Raw genomic sequence first — 23,007 nt, forward strand, 5'->3', positions numbered from 1 at the left:
GTTGTTAGTCTGTTTGAAGGTATGGTCTTTTCGAATTCTTATCTGCATTTTTTCCATCATCGACAGGTGCCGCTCTGCCTCTCCGGCTCATCAGGTCTTAGCATGACGATTTTTGATTGTCAACTATAGTAAGATTTGCCCGGCTTCAATGAGGAAGGGGCAATGAGACATCATCCTTCGTCTCATCTCAGTGCTTGTGTACATCTTTGTTAGATGGTCCATGGATCTGGTCACTTCTTTTACTTTTGTGTATTTGTGTGCATCTTATTAATAGATCTAAATAATCACATTTTTCATGTGTTAGTCTAGACTCGCCTTGCCATCAAAAAAAAAATGTCTAGGCTCACCTTGTCGTCGAGAAAAGAAGTCTAGATGCGCCTTGCACCATCCAGATGACCAAAAACCTAGTTGTCGTCCCATCTACACCCCCTCTTGCCGCTGCTAGGGCGCGTTGCCAGGAAAATCACATGCGGTGCCGGCGCTAGAGTCGGTGGGGAGGTCCAGATCGAGGCGACATGTTTGTGGAGGAGTTGGAGGGCTTTTTGTTGGATGGCGAAGAAGATGTGTGCTCGAGTGACAATCTTCTCCAGGTAGTGCTCGGCGACTGAGTTGGTGATCCAGCGCGACAATAGTCAACGGTGGCCCAACCTGGCTAGGTCATTGGAAAAGAGGTAATCGGTGCATGGTCCTGGACAGCGACAAGCTCAACATTGGACCCCTACCCGTCGTGTAACGACATGTGTGATTTTTTTCCCATGCTTTCTTTAGTGAGTCTTCGAGTCTAGGTTTAGGTTTCCAATGTCCCGCCGGTTTTCAAATGGATCCATCTAGATTCGGCCAGCTTTCTTTGTATTCAGAGTTTTGACAGGCATTTATCAGCATTGCCTTCTTTGGGGCGGCGATTTGTTTCATTTTTTTGGTCTGCAGCGATGAGTTATCGGGTGTTGTTTCTACAAGTTCATGGGTTGAAGAAAGTTTGTTTCGCCGAGGTGGAGCTATCCTCACAACACGCCGCCGGTAAATGCAGGAGAAAGAAGACTTCAACACATCAGGTTATCTCCCGGTTTTGTCTAAAAAAATAGTTATCTCCCGATTAGTAGCATGATTTTGTATATACCATGACAAGGACAGGAGAAGAAACGTTCTTCGTTTACAACTTTGTTTCTTTTTGCCCTAACGGGCATAATTTCCATCTGTTATACAGTGTTTCATCAAACCAAAGAATCCAAATGCGAAAAACCGTCTTGATTTCTCGCTGAATCCAACCAACCAAACCAATATGTACAGCGTTTATACAGTTGCTACAAAGAATGGAACGGACAAAACGGCAGCACCGCCTAGCTAACACAAGCCCGACACGACGATCGCTAGTACACATGCACATCACGGCTGCTTTCCTAGTCGTCCGAGTAATACAACAGCCCCTCCTCGTCGGAGCCGCCCATCCACGTGGACGACGACGAGCCGCCGTCGGAGGAGAGCGAGAGGGACCGCCGGTAGCTGTACAGCACGGCGCCGGGCGGCCGGCGCGCCACCCAGCCGCCGCGCCCGGACGCCGGCACGTAGTACTGGTCCGGCTCCGGCAGCGGCAGGCAGAAGAAGACGTAGAGGCAGTCGGCCAGGCGCTCCAGCTCCCGCGCGGGCGGCGTGAGCAGCGCGCGCAGCACCTCGTCGGCCCGCAGCCGCCGCCGCTGCCCCGGCCGCGGCGGGCCCTGGCACAGCTCCGCCGGCACCCGCGCCGCCGCCGCCAGCCACGCGCCGCTGAACACCATCCGGTCCCTCTGCTATTGCTTCCTCGCGGCCCTCGCTGAGCGTCGCGTGCCGTTTTGTTTGGCGCCGTCGGCCGGTTGCGTGCGCGGGCTCTGGTTTGCGTGGAGTGCGGAGGGAGGGGAGAGGAAGGAGAGGGGAGAAGCTGGGCGCGCGAAGTGGTGGCGTGGAAGGGAGCGCGCGCGGGGGGGGTTTATATATGTCAGGGAGGTCATTGCGTTGGGAGGGCGTCAGCGGCAGGGAAGGCGCGGGTGGTTCCGGCCGGCGGGGGTGGGTTTGTGAGTACGTGCCGGCGCGGTCGTCGTCGACTCGTCGCTTCCGCCGGCGGGCGCGCGGCCTGCGCCGAGGATGTTTCGTTGGTTTTTCCGCGTCCTGGGTCTGTGTTTTGAATGGTTGTGGTTTGTGTCGCACCCGCACGGGTGCAAGCAAAGTGTACAGAACGCGTGTATGGTCCGGTCGGTCGTCTCTTCGTACGGTGGAGCATGCTGTGGCCAAGTGCCGTAGCCGTCGTGAAAGGTTCACGTACGGAGACGGAGACGGAGACGGAGAAGGATTGACCCGGTAAAGAAGTCACACGTCGTGGCCCGCTCAGCCATAACCATTTTGCCGTAGCCGGCGTTCCAATGTCGCGAGTTAAGAATTGGCTGCTCATCAGTTTACCATTCCAGGGTCTGTGCAACCCGTGTGCGGATCCACATATTCCATGCGAGCGCCCATCGTATTCCGTGGCCTGCTGAACTGTATCATCCTTTTTTTTCTCGTGAGGGAAAGGTGAATTGTATTGTCTTTGTGTCCTGGCATTGCGAGATGGACGACCGGCCTTCATTGACCAGATAAACATTTCAGGATATGCGCTTCCTGTCACTTATTTATTAGTTCGAGTTAGCATTCGCTTCGGATAATGCAAGAACGTACTCCTAATACAATTGTTTTGGTATGTGCTGCAAGCAACAAGGCAGACGGCTCTCAATAATTGGAAATTGAAATGGTCAGCATAACACTCTTGTACCTCATCGCAACAACCAGGAAACAGCACAAGTTGCAGGGCGAATAAATTAGCAAGCAACAAACTCCTACTACCCTGCTCTGGATGCCATTGCAATTTACACACTACATTTTCCTGGCGCAGCTAACAGAAGTTAACAAACACAGAAACTACGAGTAGACAGATCAACGCACACAATTAAACACATAAATCTGAACAAGCACGGCAAAAAAACACTGCCAGCGCTTGACTTATTCTGCCGCGCCGCTAATCTGGTGGAAATACCCTCTAGCATGACAACAGGCTCATGGCTTCCGTCACGGTCTACTCGTGCAGAAAGCCTTTGTCCTCGAGATAAGTAATCACTTGTGCCGCCATGTCGGATGGTGAAGGGCACACGCCATCCACTTCCTTGATCTCAATCTGCAATCAAAGCAAAGGCTTCATGCTTCTAGGTGAAGGACAAAACTGGCAACTGCTTGTCAACGGCAGGAAAGAGCATCCGAAGACATCATGACAACTTCTTACAAGCGGCTTAGCTGTATTAAATATTATTATTGTTAAACATAACTACTAGGAATTATATGAATTTAAGTGTCTCCTGCGGGGTGTGTTAGGGCGTAGAGCAGCGTTGTACTTAGTTCTTCCTATGTTCTTTTTCGGTTGCGTTGTGCGTGATCCGGTTATATTTCAGGATCGGTGTTGTATGGGGTCACCTCACCACCGTGTACTTTGTTCTGATGTTGCTTTATATATAAAGCGGGGCGAAAGCCTGTTTCCAGTGTCTCCTGCGGCTGTAAATTCACAGTAAAGATCAACCTATGCATTTAACCACTGTACTTGGTAATTAACCATATCAAACATGTACCCTCTAGTACTGTCCTCAAGTATCGAGCATATTGACAATTCTCTTCACCACTCTCTTTAGCATGTTAAGCATGCGCTCTTGATTATGTTTAAAAGATGATGAAGCGTGCTCTAGTTTCCCAATTCAATCATTTTAGGCTAGAATATCAGTGAGCCAAGTACTAAATACATGACGGCAGAAGCAATCACATTAACACCTTAAATAATGCACACTTGACCATGCGAAAATGATAGCACTTAGCATGTACTCCCTCCGTCCGGAAATACTTGTCCAAGGAATGAATGTATCTAGATGTATTTTAGTTCTAGATACATCCATTTGTATCCATTTTTATGACAAGTATTTCCGGATGGAGGGAGTATGATATGATGATGTACCTCGCAATTTAATGGCGCTTCATATGGGTCATCAATACCAGTAAACCCTGCAGAAAGACAAAATTAGAGCTTGAAGGCTTGAAGGATGAGTGCACCACACAAGGTTTAGCAAGACGGGCCAAAAAAATTATTGCAAGATTATTTGCGGAGAATGGTCAAACAGAGGCAACAAAGTGAAAATAAGTACCCACATGGGAACTTATTTCACTGCAAAAACTTACACAGAAGTATAGAAGGCAAAAGAGGGTTTCAGACTTATTATTTCCCTTACATTTTCCATTTCCAACTAGATAACCGCCTAACCCAACTTACAAATGCACACACACACACCAAAAAAGATGTTTAATAGTTGTCACAAAGACCAGTTCAACTGTTCTTGTCCTAAGCATTAGACAAAAAGAACTTGAATGTGATGGAGCTCCTAGAAACTCACAACACATATATCAATTAAAATACGAGAAAATCAGATAGTTTGAGGCAACTTTGATGTTCCGATGGCAATGGCTAGTTGTGCAGTTAGAGACAGAACCTTGCCTACAAACGGTGATTGCACGATGATCATACGCAACACCATTACACAATGGAAATATTAATCTACATAGTATGTGCACCAACACATCTAAGCATGGCTGCGAGCTTGCAATTACAAATCACAATCCTCACAGAATTGACGATTTCAAGGCTTGTAGAATGACTGAGTGCGGTATTTTTCCTATCCTGTTTTGCTTTCCCGAAATATGCATAGTTTGGTTAGTGTAATTACAAGTTTGATTATAAAAAAACAGGATTTTTTTAGCTAAACTGAAGAGTGAAGCACCAATCGATTATTGTCAGCTTGGACATCAAAGATTATATGATAATCTCACCCTTTATTTTTCCTGCACGAGCAAGCTTATAAAGGCCCTTCGGATCCCTTGCTTCACACAATTCCAAGGACATGTTCAAGAAAACCTGCAAAAAAGTTCACGAGAGTTTGTTCAGCAGTTATGACAAAAACCCAGTAGGAAGCTAATTTCAATAGAGATGAAGGTAAAATAAGAAGAATCCCTTACTTCAATAAAACTACCGTCTGACAACAGTGCACGACAAGACTCTCGGTCTCTCCTATACGGAGATATAAAACTAGCAATGCACACTAGACCTGCATCTGCAAATAGCTTTGCAACCTCACCTGCTCAAAAATAGTTGAAACAAAATGTAAGTGCAAATGGGTGAACAGTAAAAGATAATAACAAAAGCATGGTTTTTCTGTTGACAATTTTTTATCTTCACGAGAAGTTTGTTAGATCTACAAATACAGTTCTGTGTTCAGGAGATACTTGCCAACTCTGCGTATATTTTCAGCACGATCTTCAGCTGCGAAGCCAAGATCCTTGTTAAGACCATGTCTTAAGTTATCGCCATCAAGAACATACGCAAGCTTCCCTCTTGTATGGAGCTCTCGACCTAATGTGCATGCCAAGGTACTTTTACCTTGACAAGGTGAAGTATAGCAATATAAAATTAGATAAAGGAACTAACAAAGCATCAGTAAAATAAAAGAAGTTTACATCGAGAATAAAAGCTACATTATTATAAATTTTTAGTTGGCGAGTTGTCTCTTCAAATAACAGAGTTCTGATTTACTGCATTGTTAGACATTGGTGAAAAACAAATGAAACACCAACAAGCATGATGAACATCAGCCACATAGATAGCATAATATATTAATATTCGCTTATTGTACTCTTGACAATTTTAAGAGTTGCCCTTTCACCACTTGGAAGTTATTTTGTGATCAATTTGATACTTGAATATTACCTCCGCCCCAAATTACTTGTCTTGATTTGTCTAGATACGGATGTATCTAACGCTAAAACGTGTCTAGATACATCCGTACCTAGACAAATCTAAGACAAGTAATTCGGGATGGAGGGAGTATGATGTAACCTATAAAGATGGAGTGAACAATAACTATATGAAATTTTTGACAGCTAAATTATGAAGAGTCCTAGAATTGACCCCTTTTGGCCTTAATTCATTGTGTCAAGCTGAAATGATTAATCTGAAGTAAAGATATACTCCCTCCGTCCCAAAATTCTTGTCTTAGATTTGTCTAGATACGGATGTATCTAGTTACACTAGATACATCCGTATCTAGACAAATCTAAGACAAGAATTTTGGGACGGAGGTTGTACTAGTCTGTAGGCAAAAAGATGTACTCCCTCCGTTCCTAAATACTTGTCTTTCTAGGCATTTCAACAAGTGACTACATACGAAGCAAAATGAGTGAATCTACACTCTAAAATATGTCTACATACATCCGTATGTAGTAGTCATTTGAAATGTCTAGAAAGACAAATATTTAGGAACGGAGGGAGTAGTTGAATGACCCGTACTTGAATAATTTAAAAAAATGGACCCGCATTACATGAAGCACAGTCACAATAAATCCAGGTAATCTTGAATTACCTGAACCACTAAGGCCTGTAATCCAAACAACACACCCTTTCTGCTTCAGTAGATTTTGCCGGTCAGTCTTGCCCACTGGGCAATCATGCCAGAAGATATTTGATGACTTGGGCACAGTTGACGACATCTCCAAAACTCTGTTCTCGCCTTCTACACGATTACAGTCATTAACACGACAATGAGTAAAGGCACAATAAAGATATAAATGGTCTTACAGACAAAAGAAGGCTAAACAGAAATACTCATTCAATGTCATAAAGTAGAAGCAATTCTCATTTAAAGAAAAAAAAAGTAGAAGCAATTCTTCCTTAAGCTCCATGAGAAGTCAGCTACCAGTCAGCGATGTAACAAGGGAAGAGGATTGTGCATTCTAAGCCCAGGTCAAGATTTCAATAGAAAACAATTCCACTAGGTGCTATATGCCGGCAGACCACCCCGATTCAAGGCCCGAACCCGAATTATAAGCATGGAAAATAAACATTTCCAGCGCGGTAACCGCCCCTAAAACAGCGACGCCCCCGCCGATCCAGAATTCCCGCGAAGACCCGGCCGAAATGGGACTAAGATTTCACGCGGCCAGGCTCCCCGATCACCAGGCAGCAACCGCATTGGAGCGGATCATCAATCAAATTGCCCAAGGAGCGGAAAGGAGAAAGAGAGGAACGGTACGTGCCTAGGCTGACCCCGACGTGCTCCGCGCTCGACCGGCCGCCCGCGCATTCGGCGCGGGAGTCCCGGGCTCGGACCGGCGGCGCCCCGCCTGCTATCCTCCCCGCGGAGGAGGGCGAGACGCGGAGGCGCGGGCGGAGCAACCCTAGATCCGCCGGGCTTCCGCCGCTTGAAGAGGAGGAGGAGGAGGAGGAGGAAGAAGAGGCGGCGCGCGGTTGGCGAGGGCACCAGCGGCTCGCGCGCTGCGGGCCTGCGGTGGAGGCGGTGAGGCAGCCAGTGGCGCGCGGGCGTGGCGCTGCTGCTGCCGCTGCCTCCATCGGCGAAGAGTGATGGTTACGCCGCGCCTTTTTGTTTTCTGGAAATGCTTTGGGCCAGGAATCGGATTACTTGCTATTTTGGGCGGCGAATTCTGAGGAACTGGTGCCGCTGCAAAGCGTGTTAGCAAGTGAACCTGGTGTGTGAGTGCGTCTTGGTGCATCATGCAACGGAGGAGAGCCATCGTGTTTGACCGGTCAACAAAGGTTTCCGGCTCTGAAACACGGCATCGATTCCTCCTGCGGTTGCATGCGTTTCCCGCAAAAACAATTCGTGAGCGTACCATGCGGCGGCCGACCATAATTTACACTTTTCATGCGGAAAATTTGGCACCGGCCACCAGCTAGTACTGTGCCATGCATTCAGTGATCACCAGCATTCTGTTTTCAGTTTAGCTAAATGTCAATCGACTGATTTTTAAATAGGTCTGTCGATTTTTGAGAGATGGCCGGAGTGAGGCGGAGGTAAGGAAAGAGAATGAAGGGGATCGCCGGAGGGCTACCCCAGTATCTATCTTAGGGTTTAGGGTGAGGGCAGTGATGGACGGCGGTGGTGAGGGGTAGTCCTGGCCATGGGAAGCTCGGCCCGAAAAAGCCCGACCCGGCCTGGCCCGACGCTGCTCCCGGGCCGGGCTCGGGCCTAGATTTTAAGCTCGAAGGCCGGGTCGGGCTTGGGCCCGTTGTTTTTGCAATTTCCTGAAGAGGCCCGGCCCGAGGCCCATCGGGCTTTTATGTGTTCGGGTCGGGCTTGGGCCTAAAAACTAGGCTTGATGGCCAGTCGGGCCGGACTCGGGCCTGGTTTTTTTACTCGAGCTTGGCTAGGCCCGGCCCAAGTTTTGGCCAGGTATAGTGGGGGGCGGTAGTGCACTTCGTCGGAGAAAAAACTTAAACGAGGGCGGACCTTGTCGGTGTACAAAAAGAGGGGGACACTTTTTGTACCCCTATAACTGTGCACGGGCAGTCTGAGCCGCGGATACCACCACACCAAGCAAGGCAAGGGAGGTGAGCCAGGGTAAGACCGAAACTCAAGAGAACTAGAACGACGCCAAGGCCAAGACCACGAAGAGCAAAGGGGACGAAGCGGACTCCCCCGGCAAGATCCTTGCCGGGAGACAGTTCTAGCAGCCCCGGCAAGACCCTTGCCGCGGCGACTCGTCCCGCGCCTACAGAGCAAATCACCCTTGGAGTCCACTGCCCCCAAAGGGCAAGGATTCAGGAGACATCCCCGTGGCGGCATGCAGATCTTTGTGAAGACATTCAAGATCAGATACGCACTAAGGAGACGACAACCCTTGGCGGGATCCCAGCCAAGGAAGACCACAAGGCCCCCGGCAAGCGCCTTGCCGGGGATGACAGCAGGCGCCTCGGCAAGACCCTTGTCGGGGCCCCGGCAAGGCCCTTGCCGAGGACACCCGCAGGGCCACCATCAGGCCCACGCCGACTAAACCTCCACCACCGCATGCATGCAGTTGCCGATCCAACCAGCTGGGCAGGCACCCGCGTGGCGGCATGCAGATCTTCGTGAAGATCCACCACTGCGCCACCTCAGCTGCCTGCCTACCTACATGGCATCTCAGGCGTCGCTGGCCAGGGCGCGTGTCGACACAAGAAGGAGCGACGACGGACGAGACAGGTTTCTCCCCCGTCCCCGATAAAGCAAGGACACCTAAGCAAGACGCATTACATGCGCCTTGTCATGTAATGCGAGGGATAACCTCGCATCACTGTACCCTTTCCACCTCCTGTGTGCCACTGTGGCAACCCCTTTTTTCTATAAAAGGAGGCCCGAGGTGACCAGAGGAAGGATTCGGCTTTTTGGAGCTCCTCACGCCCCATAGCTAGCTCAAGAACACAGATATACAATCCACCAAAGCAGGAGTAGGGTTTTACGCATCCTCGCGGCCCGAACCTGGATAAATGAACCGTGTGCTATCTGTTTAATCCGCTCTTCTCACGACCCCGCGCCCCGCTAACCACAGTAGGGATTCTTGTGATCCCATAGGTGTCGTTCCCACCGACATCTCTGGCGCGCCAGGTAGGGGAACGCAGTTGTGAGAATCGGCTTTAGCAGTTAGTTCGGCGCTTCTTCATCATCATGGCGCCCAAGAAGAAGACGACGGTGGCGGTTGGCCAGTCGGAAGCCGGACAGCCCGTCCCGACGCGGGCGAGCAGCGGACCGGTCGCAGAAAGGACCCGGGGCGCTGCTCGCGAACACCAACACCATCCCAGCAGCCGGAGTTTGGGAGGCGGCGATGTTTGTGCGCCTGGTAACGGGCCACACGTCACCAAATCCAAAGGCGGAGCCAAGCCCTTCGCGGGTGGAGCGGGGCCTTCCAGGGTCATCGCCGCCCTGCCCGAAGGCGACGCAAGGGCCTCCAAGACTCCCACGCCAGCGCCAACAGCGCGCTCCTCCCAGGCAGCGCGCGACGAACGGCGTAATCATGTCGAAGATCCCGGGCGTCGCCGCGGGAAGAGCCCCGAACGCCACTCCCGGGACGTAGAAGACCTGCCCACTCGCCGAGGCGCTGGTGAAAACGGCATGCGACCGCGGGGTCGTGATAGAGCTCCTTCTGACATGGTCAGAAGTCGAAGCGCGTCGCGATCCGTGCAAGTTTCGCTGCCACCGACGCCAGCAGAGGCCCTAGCGCGCGCAGTTGCTCCTCGACTTTCCTCCCACTACGGGGAAACTCGACGAATGGAGAGCTACTATCCGAAGCCTTGTTGCAGTGGCCAACAAAGACGAACCAAGTCCTGTGGGGCCCCCGGGTCGACGCTCCGATGGAGTCCCACGGACCAGTGGCGGAAAAGCAGGCGACGCCGCGACCACGGTGCATTCACCTCTTCCCCATCTGGTAGCTCGTCGCGACGTCGCGGGCGACGACATCTCCATAGCATCGTCTGACCCGCGGACCCACTGTGACCAGCGCCAAGTTCTTCAGGAATGAACCCATGAAGACGCTCGAACCACTATCGAGCGCCGGCGCGGAGCGCGCCACCAGTCAGACAGGCGAGCAGGGCCTGCTGTGAACCACCCGGCCCCGGAGAGCCCTGGAGGCCTACCTTACGAGGTAGGTTGTCCGGCTTTTACCCGTGAGCTGTGGCAGTTCCAGTGGCCCACTCATCGCGCCTTCAAACCTGACGTTGGCGAAAAGTACAACGGTAAGACTCACCCGTCTGAGTTCCTCAGCATCTACACCATCGCGATGCAAGCCGCCGGAGCCCGTGACGATTTCTTGCGAATTACTTTCCATTGGCTCTTAAACCCAACGCCATGTTGTGGTTGATGCACTTGCCGGTAGACTCTATTTCCTTCTGATCGGATTTGTTCCATGAGTTTGTGGGCGCCTTTACTGGAGGTCACCAAGCCCTTGGCCAAGCAAGCGACCTGCATGTCATTCCCCAGAAGGGAGGCGAGAGTCTGCGCAAGTATATACAGAGGTTCAGCCGGGTACAGTACAATATCCCTGATGTTCACCCTGCCGCCATCATCAGCGCGTTCCATCAGAACGTGCGTAACCGCAAGATGCGCGAAGAACTGGCAATGAACAAGGTGAAAGATGTGGCAGAACTCTATGTTCTTGCTGACAGATGTGCCCAACTGAAGAGGGAAGGAAGTGTTGGAAATATGCCCTAGAGGCAATAATAAATTGGTTATTATTATATTTCCTTGTTCATGATAATCGTTTATTATCCATGCTATAATTGTATTGATAGGAAACTCAGATACATGTGTGGATACATAGACAACACCATGTTCCTAGTGAGCCTCTAGTTGACTAGCTCGTTGATCAATAGATGGTTACGGTTTCCTAACCATGGACATTGAATGTCGTTGATAATGGGATCACATCATTAGGAGAATGATGTGATGGACAAGACCCAATCCTAAGCCTAGCACAAAGATCGTGTAGTTCGTATGCTAAAGCTTTTCTAATGTCAAGTATCATTTCCTTAGACCATGAGATTGTGCAACTCCCGGATACCGTAGGAATGCTTTGGGTGTATCAAACGTCACAACGTAACTGGGTGACTATAAAGGTGCATTACAGGTATCTCCGAAAGTGTCTGTTGGGTTGGCACGAATCGAGACTGGGATTTGTCACTCCGTGTAAGCGGAGAGGTATCTCTGGGCCCACTCGGTAGGACATCATCATATGCGCAATGTGACCAAGGAGTTGATCACGGGATGATGTGTTACGGAACGAGTAAAGAGACTTGCCGGTAACGAGATTGAACAAGGTATCGGTATACCGACGATCGAATCTCGGGCAAGTAACATACCGATAGACAAAGGGAATTGAATACGGGATTGATTAAGTCCTTGACATCGTGGTTCATCCGATGAGATCATCGTGGAACATGTGGGAGCCAACATGGGTATCCAGATCCCGCTGTTGGTTATTGACCAGAGAACGTCTCGGTCATGTCTGCATGTCTCCCGAACCCGTAGGGTCTACACACTTAAGATTCGGTGACGCTAGGGTTATAGAGATATTAGTATGCGGTAACCCGAAAGTTGTTCGGAGTCCCGGATGAGATCCCGGACGTCACGAGGAGTTCCGGAATGGTCCGGAGGTAAAGAATTATATATAGGAAGTGCTATTTCGGCCATCGGGACAAGTTTCGGGGTCACCGGTATTGTACCGGGACCACCGGAAGGGTCCCGGGGGTCCACCGGGTGGGGCCACCTGCCCCGGGGGGCCACATGGGCTGTAGGGGTTGTGCCTTGGCCTATATGGGCCAAGGGCACCAGCCCCAAGAGGCCCATGCGCCAAGAGAAGAGAAAAAGGGGAGAGTCCTAAAGGGGGAAGGCACCTCCGAGGTGCCTTGGGGAGGATGGACTCCTCCCCACCCTTGGCCGCACCCTTCCTTGGAGGAAGGGGCAAGGGCTGCGCCTCCCCCTCTCCCTTGGCCCTATATATAGTGGGGAAAAAGGAGGAGCAAACCAACCTAAGGCCTGGCGCCTCCCTCTCCCTCCCGTGACACATCTCCCTCCTCCCGCAGCGCTTAGCGAAGCCCTGTTGGAATCCCGCTACTTCCACCACGCCGTCGTGCTGCTGGATCTCCATCAACCTCTCCCTCCTCCTTGCTGGATCAAGGCATGGGAGACGTCTCCGTTCCGTACGTGTGTTGAACGCGGAGGTGCCGTCCGTTCGGCACTAGGATCATCGGTGATTTGAATCACGACGAGTACGACTCCATCAACCCCGTTCAGTTGAACGCTTCCGCTTAGCGATCTACAAGGGTACGTAGATGCACTCTCCTTCCCCTCGTTGCTGGTCTCTTCATAGATAGATCTTGGTGACACGTAGGAAAATTTTTGAATTTCTGCTACGTTCCCCTACAGTGGCATCATGAGCTAGGTCTATTGCGTAGTTTCTATGCACGAGTAGAACACAAAGTAGTTGTGGGCGTTGATTTTGTTCAATATGCTTGCCGTTACTAGTCTTATCTTGATTCGGCGGCATCGTGGGATGAAGCGGCCCGGACCGACCTTACACGTATTCTTACGTGAGACTGGTTCCACCGACTGACATGCACTAGTTGCATAAGGTGGCTGGCGGGTGTCTGTCTCTCCTACTTTAGTCGGATCGGATTTGATGAAAAGGGTCCTTATGAAGGTTAAATAGGAATTGGCATAGCACGTTGTGGTTTTGCGTAGGTAAGAAACGTTCTTGCTAGAAACCCATAGCAGCCACGTAAAACATGCAAACAACAATTAGAGGACGTCTAACTTGTTTTTGCAGGGTATGCTATGTGATGTGATATGGCCAAAAGGATGTGATGAATGATATATGTGATGTATGAGATTGATCATGTTCTTGTCAAGGGAATCACGACTTGCATGTCGATGACGAGACAACTTCAAGAAGACACAATGATGGAGATCATGGTGTCATACCGATGACAAGATGATCATGGAGCCCCAAGATGGAGATCAAAGGAGCTATATGATATTGGCCATATCATGTCACTATTATTTGATTGCATGTGATGTTTATCATGTTTATACATCTTATTTGCTTAGAACGACGGTAGTAAATAAGATGATCCCTTACAACAATTTCAAGAAGTGTTCTCCCCTAACTGTGCACCGTTGCTACAGTTCGTCGCTTCGAAGCACCACGTGTTAATCGGGTGTGATAGATCCTTTCGTTCACATACAACGGGTGTAAGAAGTTTTACACATGCAAAAACACTTAGGGTTAACTTGACGAGCCTAGCATGTGAAGACATGGCCTCGGAACACAGAGACCGAAAGGTCGAACACGAGTCGTATGGAAGATACGATCAACATGAAGATGTTCACCGACGATGACTAGTCCGTCTCACGTGTTAATCGGACACGGCTTAGTTGACTCGGATCATGTAATCACTTAGATGACTAGAGGGATGTCTATCTGAGTGGGAGTTCATAAGATGAACTTAATTATCCTAAACATAGTCAAAAGGATTTTGCAAATTATGTCGTAGCTCACACTATAGTTCTACTGTTTAGATATGTTCCTAGAGAAAAATTAGTTGAAAGTTGATAGTAGCAATTATGCAGACTAGGTCCGTAAACTAAGGATTGTCCTCATTGCTTCATAGAAGGCTTATGTCCTTAATGCACCGCTCAGTGTGCTGAACCTCGAACGTTGTCTGTGGATGTTGCAAACATCTGACATACACGTTTTGATAAACTACATGATAGTTCAGTTAAACGGTTTAGAGTTGAGGCACCAAAGACATTTTTGAAACGTCATGAAACATATGAGATGTTTTGAGGGCTGAAATTGGAATTTCAGGCTCGTGCCCACGTCAAGAGGTATAAGACCTCCGACGATTTTCTTAACCTGCAAACTAAGGAGAAAAGCTCAATTGTTGAGCTTGTGCTCGGATTGTCTGAGTACAACAATCATTTGAATCAAGTGGGAGTTGATCTTCCAGATAAGATAGTGAGGTTTCTCCGAAGTCATTACCACCAAGCTGCTAGAGCTTCGTGATGAACTATAATATATCGGGGACATGTATGATGATCCTTGAGATGTTCATGATGTTTGACACCACAAAAGTAGAAATCAAGAAGGAGCATCAATTGTTGATGGTTGGTGAAACCACTAGTTTCAAGAAGGGCAAGGGCACGAAGGGATACTTCATAAAACGGCATTCATCTGCTGCTCTAGTGAAGAAACCCAAGGTTGAACCCAAACCCGAGACTAAGTGCTTCTGTAATAAAGGGAACAGCCACTGGAGCAGAATTACCCTAGATACTTGGTAGATGAGAGGGCTGGCAAGGTCGATAGAAGTATATTGGATATACATTGTGTTGATGTGTACTTTACTAGTACTCCTAGTAGCACCAGGGTATTAGATACCGGTTCGGTTGCTAAGTGTTAGTAACTCGAAATAAAAGCTACGAAATAAACGGAGACTAGCTAAAGGTGAGCTGACGATATGTGTTGGAAGTGTTCTCAATGTTGATATGATCAAGCATCGCACGCTCCCTCTACCATCGAGATTGGTGTTTGCGTTGAGCATAGACATGATTGGATTATGTCTATCGCAATACGGTTATTCATTTAAGGAGAATAATGGTTACTCTGTTTATTTGAATAATACCTTCAAATGGTCTTACACCTAAAATGAATGGTTTATTGAATCTCGATCGTAGTGATACACATGTTCATGCCAAAAGATAGTAATGAAAGTACCACCTACTTGTGGCACTGCCACGTAAGTCATATCGGTATAAAACGCATGAGGAAGCTCCATGTTGATGGATCTTTGGACTCACTCATTTTTGAAAAGTTTGAGACATGCGAACCATGTCTATTGGTGTATATGCATGAAGAAACTCCATGCAAATGGATCGTTTGGACTCACTTGATTTTGAATCACTTGAGACATGCAAATCATACCACATGGGCAAGATGACTGAAAGCCTCGGTTTCAGTAAAATGAAACTAGAAAGCAACATGTTGGAAGTAATACATTTTGATGTGTGCAATCCAATGAGTGCTGAGGCATGTAGTGGATATCGTTATGTTTTTACTTCACAGATGATTTGAGTAGATGTTGAGTATATTTACTTGATGAATCACGAGTCTGAATTATTGAAAGGTTCAAGTAATTTCAGTGTGAAGTTGGAAGATCGTCGTGATAAGAGGATAAAAATATCTATGATATGATCATAGAGATGAATATCTGAATTACGAGTTTGGCACAGAATTAAGACATTGTGGAAATTGTTTCACAACTGATACAGCCTGGAACACCATAGTGTGATGGTGTGTCCGAACATCATAACTGCACCCTATTGGATATGATGCATACCATGATGTCTCTTATCAAATTACCACAATAGTTTATGGGTTAAGCATTAGAGACAACCACATTCACTTTAAATAGGGCACCACGTAATTCCGATGAGATGACACCGTGTGAACTATGGTTTAGAGAAACCTAAGCTGTCATTTCTTAAAAGTTTGGGGCTGCGACGCTTATGTGGAAAAGTTTCAAGCCGATAAGCTCGAACCCAAAGCGGATAAATGCATCTTCATAGGACAACCCAAAAACAGTTGGGTATACCTCCTGTCTCAGATCCGAAAGCAATTGTTTCTGGAATCGGGTCCTTTCTCGAGGAAAAGTTTCTCTCGAAAGAATTGAGTGGGAGGATGGTGGAGACTTGATGAGGTCATTGAACCGTCTCTTCAACTAGTGTATGGCAGGGCACAGGAAGTTGTTCCTGTGGCACCTACACCAATTGAAGTGGAAGCTTATGATATTGATCATGAGATTTCAGATCAAGTCACTCCCAAACCTCGTAGGATGACAAGGATGCGTACTACTTCAGAGTGGTACGTAATCCTGTCTTGGAAGTCATGTTGCTGGACAACAATGAACCTACGAGCTATGGAGAAGCGATGGTGGGCCCGGATTCCGATAAATGGCTCGAGGCCATATAATCCGAGAGAGGATCCATATATGAAAACAAAGTGTAGACTTTGGAAGAACTACTTGATGGTCGTAAGGCTGTTAGGTACATATGGATTTTAAAAGGAAGACGGACAATGATGGTAAATGTCACCATTAAGAAAGCTCGACTTGTCATTAAGTTCTTTCCGACAAGTTCAAGGAGTTGACTATGATGAGACTTTTCTCACTCGTAGCGATGCTAAGAGTCTGTTGGAATTATATTAGCGATTACTGCATTATTTATGAAATCTTGCAGAAAGGATGTAAAAAACATTGTTTCCTCGACGTTCTTCTTGAGGAAAGGTTGTATGTGATACAACCGGAAGGTTTTGTCAATCCTGAAAGATGCTGATAAGTATGCAAAGCTCCAGCAATCCTTCTGAGGACTGGAGTAAGCATCTCGGAGTTGGAATGTATGTTTTGATGAGATGATCAAAGATTTTGGTATATACAAAGTTTATGAGAAACTTGTATTTCCAAAGAAGTGAGTGGGAGCACTATAGAATTTCTGATGAGTATATGTTGTCGACATATCATAGATCGGAAATGACGTAGAATTTCTGGAAAGCATATAGGGTTATTTGGAAAGTGTTTTTCAATGGAAAGCCTGGATTAAGCTACTTGAACATTGAGCATCAAGATCTATAAGGATAGATCAAAACGCTTAATAGTACTTTCAAATGAGCACATGCCTTGACGTGATCTTGAAGGTGTTCAAGATGGATCAGTCAAAGAAGGAGTTCTTGCCTGAGTTGTAAGGTATGAAGTTAAGACTGAAAGCTCGACCATGGCAGAATAGAGAGAAAGGACGAAAGTCGTCCCCTATGCTTAAGACGTAGGCTCTTCAGTATGCTATGCTGTGTACCGCACCTGAAGTGTGCCTTGCCATGAGTCAGTCAAGGGGTACAAGAGTGATCCAAGAATGGATCACAGTACAGCGGTCAAAGTTATCCTTAGTAACTAGTGGACTAAGGAATTTTCTCGATTATGGAGGTGGAAAAAGAGTTCGTCGTAAAGGGTTACGTCGATGCAAGCTTAACACCTATCCGGATAGCTCTGAGTAGAGATACCGGATGCATATAATGGAGCAACAATTTAGAATAGCTCCAAGTAGAACAGTTATTTGGAATAGCTCCAAATAGAACGTGGTAGCTACATCTAGGAGATGACATAGAGATTTGTAAAGCACACACGGATCTGAAAGGTTCGGACCCGTTGACTAAAACCTCTCTCACAAGCAACATGATCAAACCTAAAACTCATTGAGTGTTAATCACATAGTGATGTGAACTAGACTACTGACTCTAGTAAACTCTTGGGTGTTAGTCACATGGCGATGTGACCTGTGAGTGTTAATCACATGGCGATGTGAACTAGATTATTGACTCTAGTGCAAGTGGGAGACTGTTGGAAATATGCCCTAGAGGCAATAATAAATTGGTTATTATTATATTTCCTTGTTCATGATAATCGTTTATTATCCATGCTATAATTGTATTGATAGGAAACTCAGATACATGTGTGGATACATAGACAACACCATGTTCCTAGTGAGCCTCTAGTTGACTAGCTCGTTGATCAATAGATGGTTACGGTTTCCTAACCATGGACATTGAATGTCGTTGATAATGGGATCACATCATTAGGAGAATGATGTGATGGACAAGACCCAATCCTAAGCCTAGCACAAAGATCGTGTAGTTCGTATGCTAAAGCTTTTCTAATGTCAAGTATCATTTCCTTAGACCATGAGATTGTGCAACTCCCGGATACCGTAGGAATGCTTTGGGTGTATCAAACATCACAACGTAACTGGGTGACTATAAAGGTGCATTACAGGTATCTCCGAAAGTGTCTGTTGGGTTGGCACGAATCGAGACTGGGATTTGTCACTCCGTGTAAGCGGAGAGGTATCTCTGGGCCCACTCGGTAGGACATCATCATATGCGCAATGTGACCAAGGAGTTGATCACAGGATGATGTGTTACGGAACGAGTAAAGAGACTTGCCGGTAACGAGATTGAACAAGGTATCGGTATACCGACGATCGAATCTCGGGCAAGTAACATACCGATAGACAAAGGGAATTGAATACGGGATTGATTAAGTCCTTGACATCGTGGTTCATCCGATGAGATCATCGTGGAACATGTGGGAGCCAACATGGGTATCCAGATCCCGCTGTTGGTTATTGACCAGAGAACGTCTCGGTCATGTCTGCATGTCTCCCGAACCCGTAGGGTCTACACACTTAAGACTCGGTGACGCTAGGGTTATAGAGATATTAGTATGCGGTAACCCGAAAGTTGTTCGGAGTCCCGGATGAGATCCCGGACGTCACGAGGAGTTCCGGAATGGTCCGGAGGTAAAGAATTATATATAGGAAGTGCTATTTCGGCCATCGGGACAAGTTTCGGGGTCACCGGTATTGTACCGGGACCACCGGAAGGGTCCCGGGGGTCCACCGGGTGGGGCCACCTGCCCCGGGGGGCCACATGGGCTGTAGGGGTTGTGCCTTGGCCTATATGGGCCAAGGGCACCAGCCCCAAGAGGCCCATGCGCCAAGAGAAGAGAAAAAGGGGAGAGTCCTAAAGGGGGAAGGCACCTCCGAGGTGCCTTGGGGAGGATGGACTCCTCCCCACCCTTGGCCGCACCCTTCCTTGGAGGAAGGGGCAAGGGCTGCGCCTCCCCCTCTCCCTTGGCCCTATATATAGTGGGGAAAAAGGAGGAGCAAACCAACCTAAGGCCTGGCGCCTCCCTCTCCCTCCCGTGACACATCTCCCTCCTCCCGCAGCGCTTAGCGAAGCCCTGTTGGAATCCCGCTACTTCCACCACGCCGTCGTGCTGCTGGATCTCCATCAACCTCTCCCTCCTCCTTGCTGGATCAAGGCATGGGAGACGTCTCCGTTCCGTACGTGTGTTGAACGCGGAGGTGCCGTCCGTTCGGCACTAGGATCATCGGTGATTTGAATCACGACGAGTACGACTCCATCAACCCCGTTCAGTTGAACGCTTCCGCTTAGCAATCTACAAGGGTACGTAGATGCACTCTCCTTCCCCTCGTTGCTGGTCTCTTCATAGATAGATCTTGGTGACACGTAGGAAAAATTTTGAATTTCTGCTACGTTCCCCAACAGGAAGTACCCCAGCGAAGATGCCGACGTGGAAACCGACTCCTCAGATGAGGATGCTGCCGCCCCGGCGAAGAAAGGCCGGCGCCTGAAAGATCGTGGATGTCGCCTAGAGGGGGGGTGAATAGGCGTTTTAAAATAATTACGATTTAGGCTTGAACAAATGCGGAATAAACCTAGCAGTTAATTTGTCAAGCACAAAACCTAAAACAACTAGGCTCACCTATGTGCACCAACAACTTATGCTAAGCAAGATAAGCAACTATGTGATAGCAAGATATATAACAAGAAACAATATGGCTATCACAAAGTAAAGTGCATAAGTAAAGAGCTCGGGTAAGAGATAACCGAGGCACGCGGAGACGACGATGTATCCCGAAGTTCACACCCTTGCGGATGCTAATCTCCGTTTGGAGCGGTGTGGAGGCACAATGCTCTCCAAGAAGCCACTAGGGCCACCGTAATCTTCTCACGCCCTCGCACAATGCAAGATGCTGTGATTCCACTAAGGGACCCTTGAGGGCGGTCACCGAACCCGTACAAATGGCAACCCTTGGGGGCGGTCACCGAACCCGTACACTTTGGGAACCCTTGGGGGCGGTCACCGGTACCCGTCAAATTGCTCGGGGCGATCTCCACAACCTAATTGGAGACCCCGACGCTTGCCCGGAGCTTTACACCACAATGATTGAGCTCCGAACAACACCAACCGTCTAGGGCGCCAAGGCACCCAAGAGGAACAAGCTCTAGGGTGCCCAAACACCCAAGAGTAATAAGCTTCTCAAACTTCACTTCCACGTATCACCGTGGAGAACTCAAACCGATGCACCAAATGCAATGGCAAGAGCACACGGAGTGCCCAAGTCCTTCTCTCTCAAATCCCACCGGAGCAACTAATGCTAGGGAGAAAAATGAGAGGAAGAACAAGAAGGAGAACACCAAGAACTCCAAGATCTAGATCCAAGGGGTTCCCCTCACATAGAGGAGAAAGTGATTGGTGGAAATGTGGATCTAGATCTCCTCTCTCTTTTCCCTCAAAAACTAGCAAGAATCCATGGAGGGATTGAGAGTTAGCAAGCTCAAAGAAGGTCAACAATGGGGGCAAAAACGAGCTCAAGAGATAGATATCCATTGGGGAAAAAGACCCCCTTAAATAGGTCCCCACGAATCTGCCCGTTATGTACAGAACAACATAGGAGCGGTACAACCTCTATGAGCACCGGTACAACCGGTAACAGCAATAAGCGGTACAACCGGCCCACAACCGCCCAACAACCGCACCACAACAGAGGCCAGTCCGGTGGTAGAGCGGTACATGACCGGTACAACCTCTGGACCAATTCTGGAGCGGTACAACCGCTCCAAACACCGGTTGTACCGGTCAAGCGGTACAACCTCTCCATGGGGCGGTACAACCTCTCTGTGTAAAACAGGCAATATCAAAACAGCCACAACTTTCGCATACGAGCTCCGATTTCGACGAAATCAAGTTTGTTGGAAAGCTAACGACAAGGGCTAACACAATCTTGAGAGAAATAACAATAAGAAGCAAATGAGAAAAGGACGATAATAAAATGGTGAGAACCCTTCCTCGAAAAAGACCGGTAAAACCTCCAACACCAAAAACATCATAGAAGATGCATGCGAACTCCGTTTTCGATGAACTCAAGCTTGTCATCAAGATGACCATAAGCTCTAAGACTCACAAATGAAACCAAACAAGAACCAGGAAAGATGATGCAAGGATGCAATGGTTTGAGCTCTCGACTAATGATACGATCAAGCTACTCCCTAGAGAGCCCCCCTTGATAGTACGACAATCGATCCTACAACCCGGTCTCCCAACTACCACTATGAGACCGGTAAAATAGAAAACCTATCAAGGGCAAACCTTTGCCTTGCACATAGTCCACTTGAGCTAGATGATGACGATCTTGACTTCCTCAAGTTGGACCACCTTTCCTGATTGTGTTGGCTCGATGAAGACTAGTTGATTGCTCCCCCATACTCCACTATGGGTGAGCCACTCTTTGGCACATCTTCACAATTCCATTGACACCACAATGGACGGCAAGCTTCAAGCTTGATTGCTCCCCCATACTCCATTATGGGTGAGCCACTCTTCGAGTTGCTCCACTTGAACTTGCACAATGCAAACTTGATGACGATCACCACTTGATGTCATCCTCCATGGGTTGTATGAGATCTTCCTCTTGACGCAAGACCATGGAAACATACCTAACCCCACAAAGAACTCTCACGTAGACCATGGGTTAGTACACAAAGCATAATGGACAATGCTTACCATACCATGGGATCACTTGATCCCTCTCGGTACTTCTTCTACGCTTTGTGAGTTGATCAACTTGATTCACTCTTGACTTAGTCTTGATCAACATTGAATCTTTCCAACTCTCTTCATTTGGATGATGTCTTGAAGGTAACCATGAATGATCACAGTCTCTTCTTCTTCAAGACATGCTTGCAATAAGCTCAACTCACACATGACCAATCTTTGGATAATTCCTTGAAAAGCACTTTGGCCATCTCAACTCACACATGACCAATCTTTGGATAGTTCCTTGAAAAGCACTTTGGCCATCTCATAAACTCCTTAAAACCAACACATGGACTTCAAGACAATCCTATGGACAAATGCTTCAAATATAACTCAAGGCAACCATTAGTCCATAGAGATTATCATCAATTACCAAAACCACACATGGGGGCACCGCATGTCCTTTCAATCTCCCCCATTTTGGTAATTGATGACAATCACTTTCAAGAGAGTTTATATAAGGAATTATTTATCACCATGCAATGCAACAACCAATTATTCATGTGTATGAGATGCAAATGCTTAGGTACAAAACCAAAGCAAGAAGAAAAAACTCTCTAAACTTATCCACAAAACTCTCTGAAACTTCTCCCCCATTGGCATCGATTGCCAAAAGTGGCGAAAAGCTTAGAAGGCCAATATAAATTGTGTTCCTCCATAAGTTGTGTATTTCTCAACAAGAGAGTGGAATGCCATACACATATCCAAAGGTAATAATTGGAGGAAGACCAACTATATTGAGGCACCAAGATTGCTAAAGGAAGATATGCCACAAAGACATAACAAAGAGAGACACAAGCAATCAGAAGATACCAATTGAAGCAAATAATCAAGGGATATCAATTGAACCAACTAGACCAAACATCCTACGTGCCACAAAAATAAAGATATTATGATATGAGCAGAGGATTGTGCTAAAGAAACTAGAGAAGCTCCCCATGATTTGTGCACATCAATAATTTTTTTATTTGGATACAAATTGCACAAAATAGGATCATAGCTCCCCCAAAATCAATAGAAACTTACAACAAGTGTAAGTGAGCATATAGGAAACAAAACCTAGTACTTGCAACAAACACATGGTTGAGCAACAAGTAAAAGAGGCAACTTAAGAAAGGGCTCAACCAAAATGATGTGTGTGAGTCAAG

At 47.6% G+C, this 23,007-nt stretch overlaps 2 protein-coding genes across 3 annotated transcripts; both read right to left on the minus strand.

Moving 5' to 3' along the window:
• Positions 1 to 1,228: 1,228 nt before the first annotated feature.
• LOC125536404 (uncharacterized) lies at positions 1,229 to 2,427 on the minus strand. Its single transcript, XM_048699617.2, has one exon. It carries the CDS (start codon positions 1,770 to 1,772, stop codon positions 1,398 to 1,400), a length of 375 nt encoding a protein of 124 aa, XP_048555574.1. The 5' UTR covers positions 1,773 to 2,427; the 3' UTR covers positions 1,229 to 1,397.
• Positions 2,428 to 2,693: 266 nt separating this feature from the next.
• Positions 2,694 to 7,545, minus strand: LOC125536403 (adenylyl-sulfate kinase 3-like). Of its 2 annotated transcripts, XM_087543535.1 has the most exons (8): positions 7,123 to 7,545; positions 6,450 to 6,599; positions 5,321 to 5,470; positions 5,050 to 5,168; positions 4,864 to 4,948; positions 3,998 to 4,044; positions 3,469 to 3,546; positions 3,182 to 3,286 (listed from the first exon to the last, which is right to left on the minus strand). In XM_087543535.1, the coding sequence occupies exons 1-8, from the start codon at positions 7,433 to 7,435 to the stop codon at positions 3,182 to 3,184; spliced, it is 1,047 nt and encodes a 348-aa protein (XP_087399661.1). In that variant the 5' UTR covers positions 7,436 to 7,545. The 2 variants fall into 2 exon arrangements, with proteins under 2 accessions (XP_048555573.1, XP_087399661.1); XM_048699616.2 differs by lacking the exons at positions 3,182 to 3,286; positions 3,469 to 3,546 and adding an exon at positions 2,694 to 3,175 and having other exon boundaries at positions 7,123 to 7,541.
• Between the last annotated feature and the right edge of the window lie 15,462 nt (positions 7,546 to 23,007).

This window comes from Triticum urartu, chromosome 2A, assembly GCF_056163025.1.
Source record: "Triticum urartu cultivar PI428250 chromosome 2A, HENAU_Tu73, whole genome shotgun sequence".
NCBI lineage: Eukaryota > Viridiplantae > Streptophyta > Magnoliopsida > Poales > Poaceae > Triticum > Triticum urartu.

Excerpts from the sequence above, each read along its gene's own strand:
- LOC125536404 (XM_048699617.2), bottom strand. The coding sequence starts at position 1,772 with ATGGTGTTCAGCGGCGCGTGGCTGGCGGCGGCGGCGCGGGTGCCGGCG.
- LOC125536403 (XM_087543535.1), bottom strand. The coding sequence starts at position 7,435 with ATGGAGGCAGCGGCAGCAGCAGCGCCACGCCCGCGCGCCACTGGCTGC. Across the intron at positions 6,600-7,122 it reads GCACGTCGGGGTCAGCCTAG|AAGGCGAGAACAGAGTTTTG; the intron begins GCACGTACCGTT and ends GTAATCGTGTAG. Across the intron at positions 5,169-5,320 it reads TGAAAATATACGCAGAGTTG|GTGAGGTTGCAAAGCTATTT; the intron begins GCAAGTATCTCC and ends ATTTTTGAGCAG.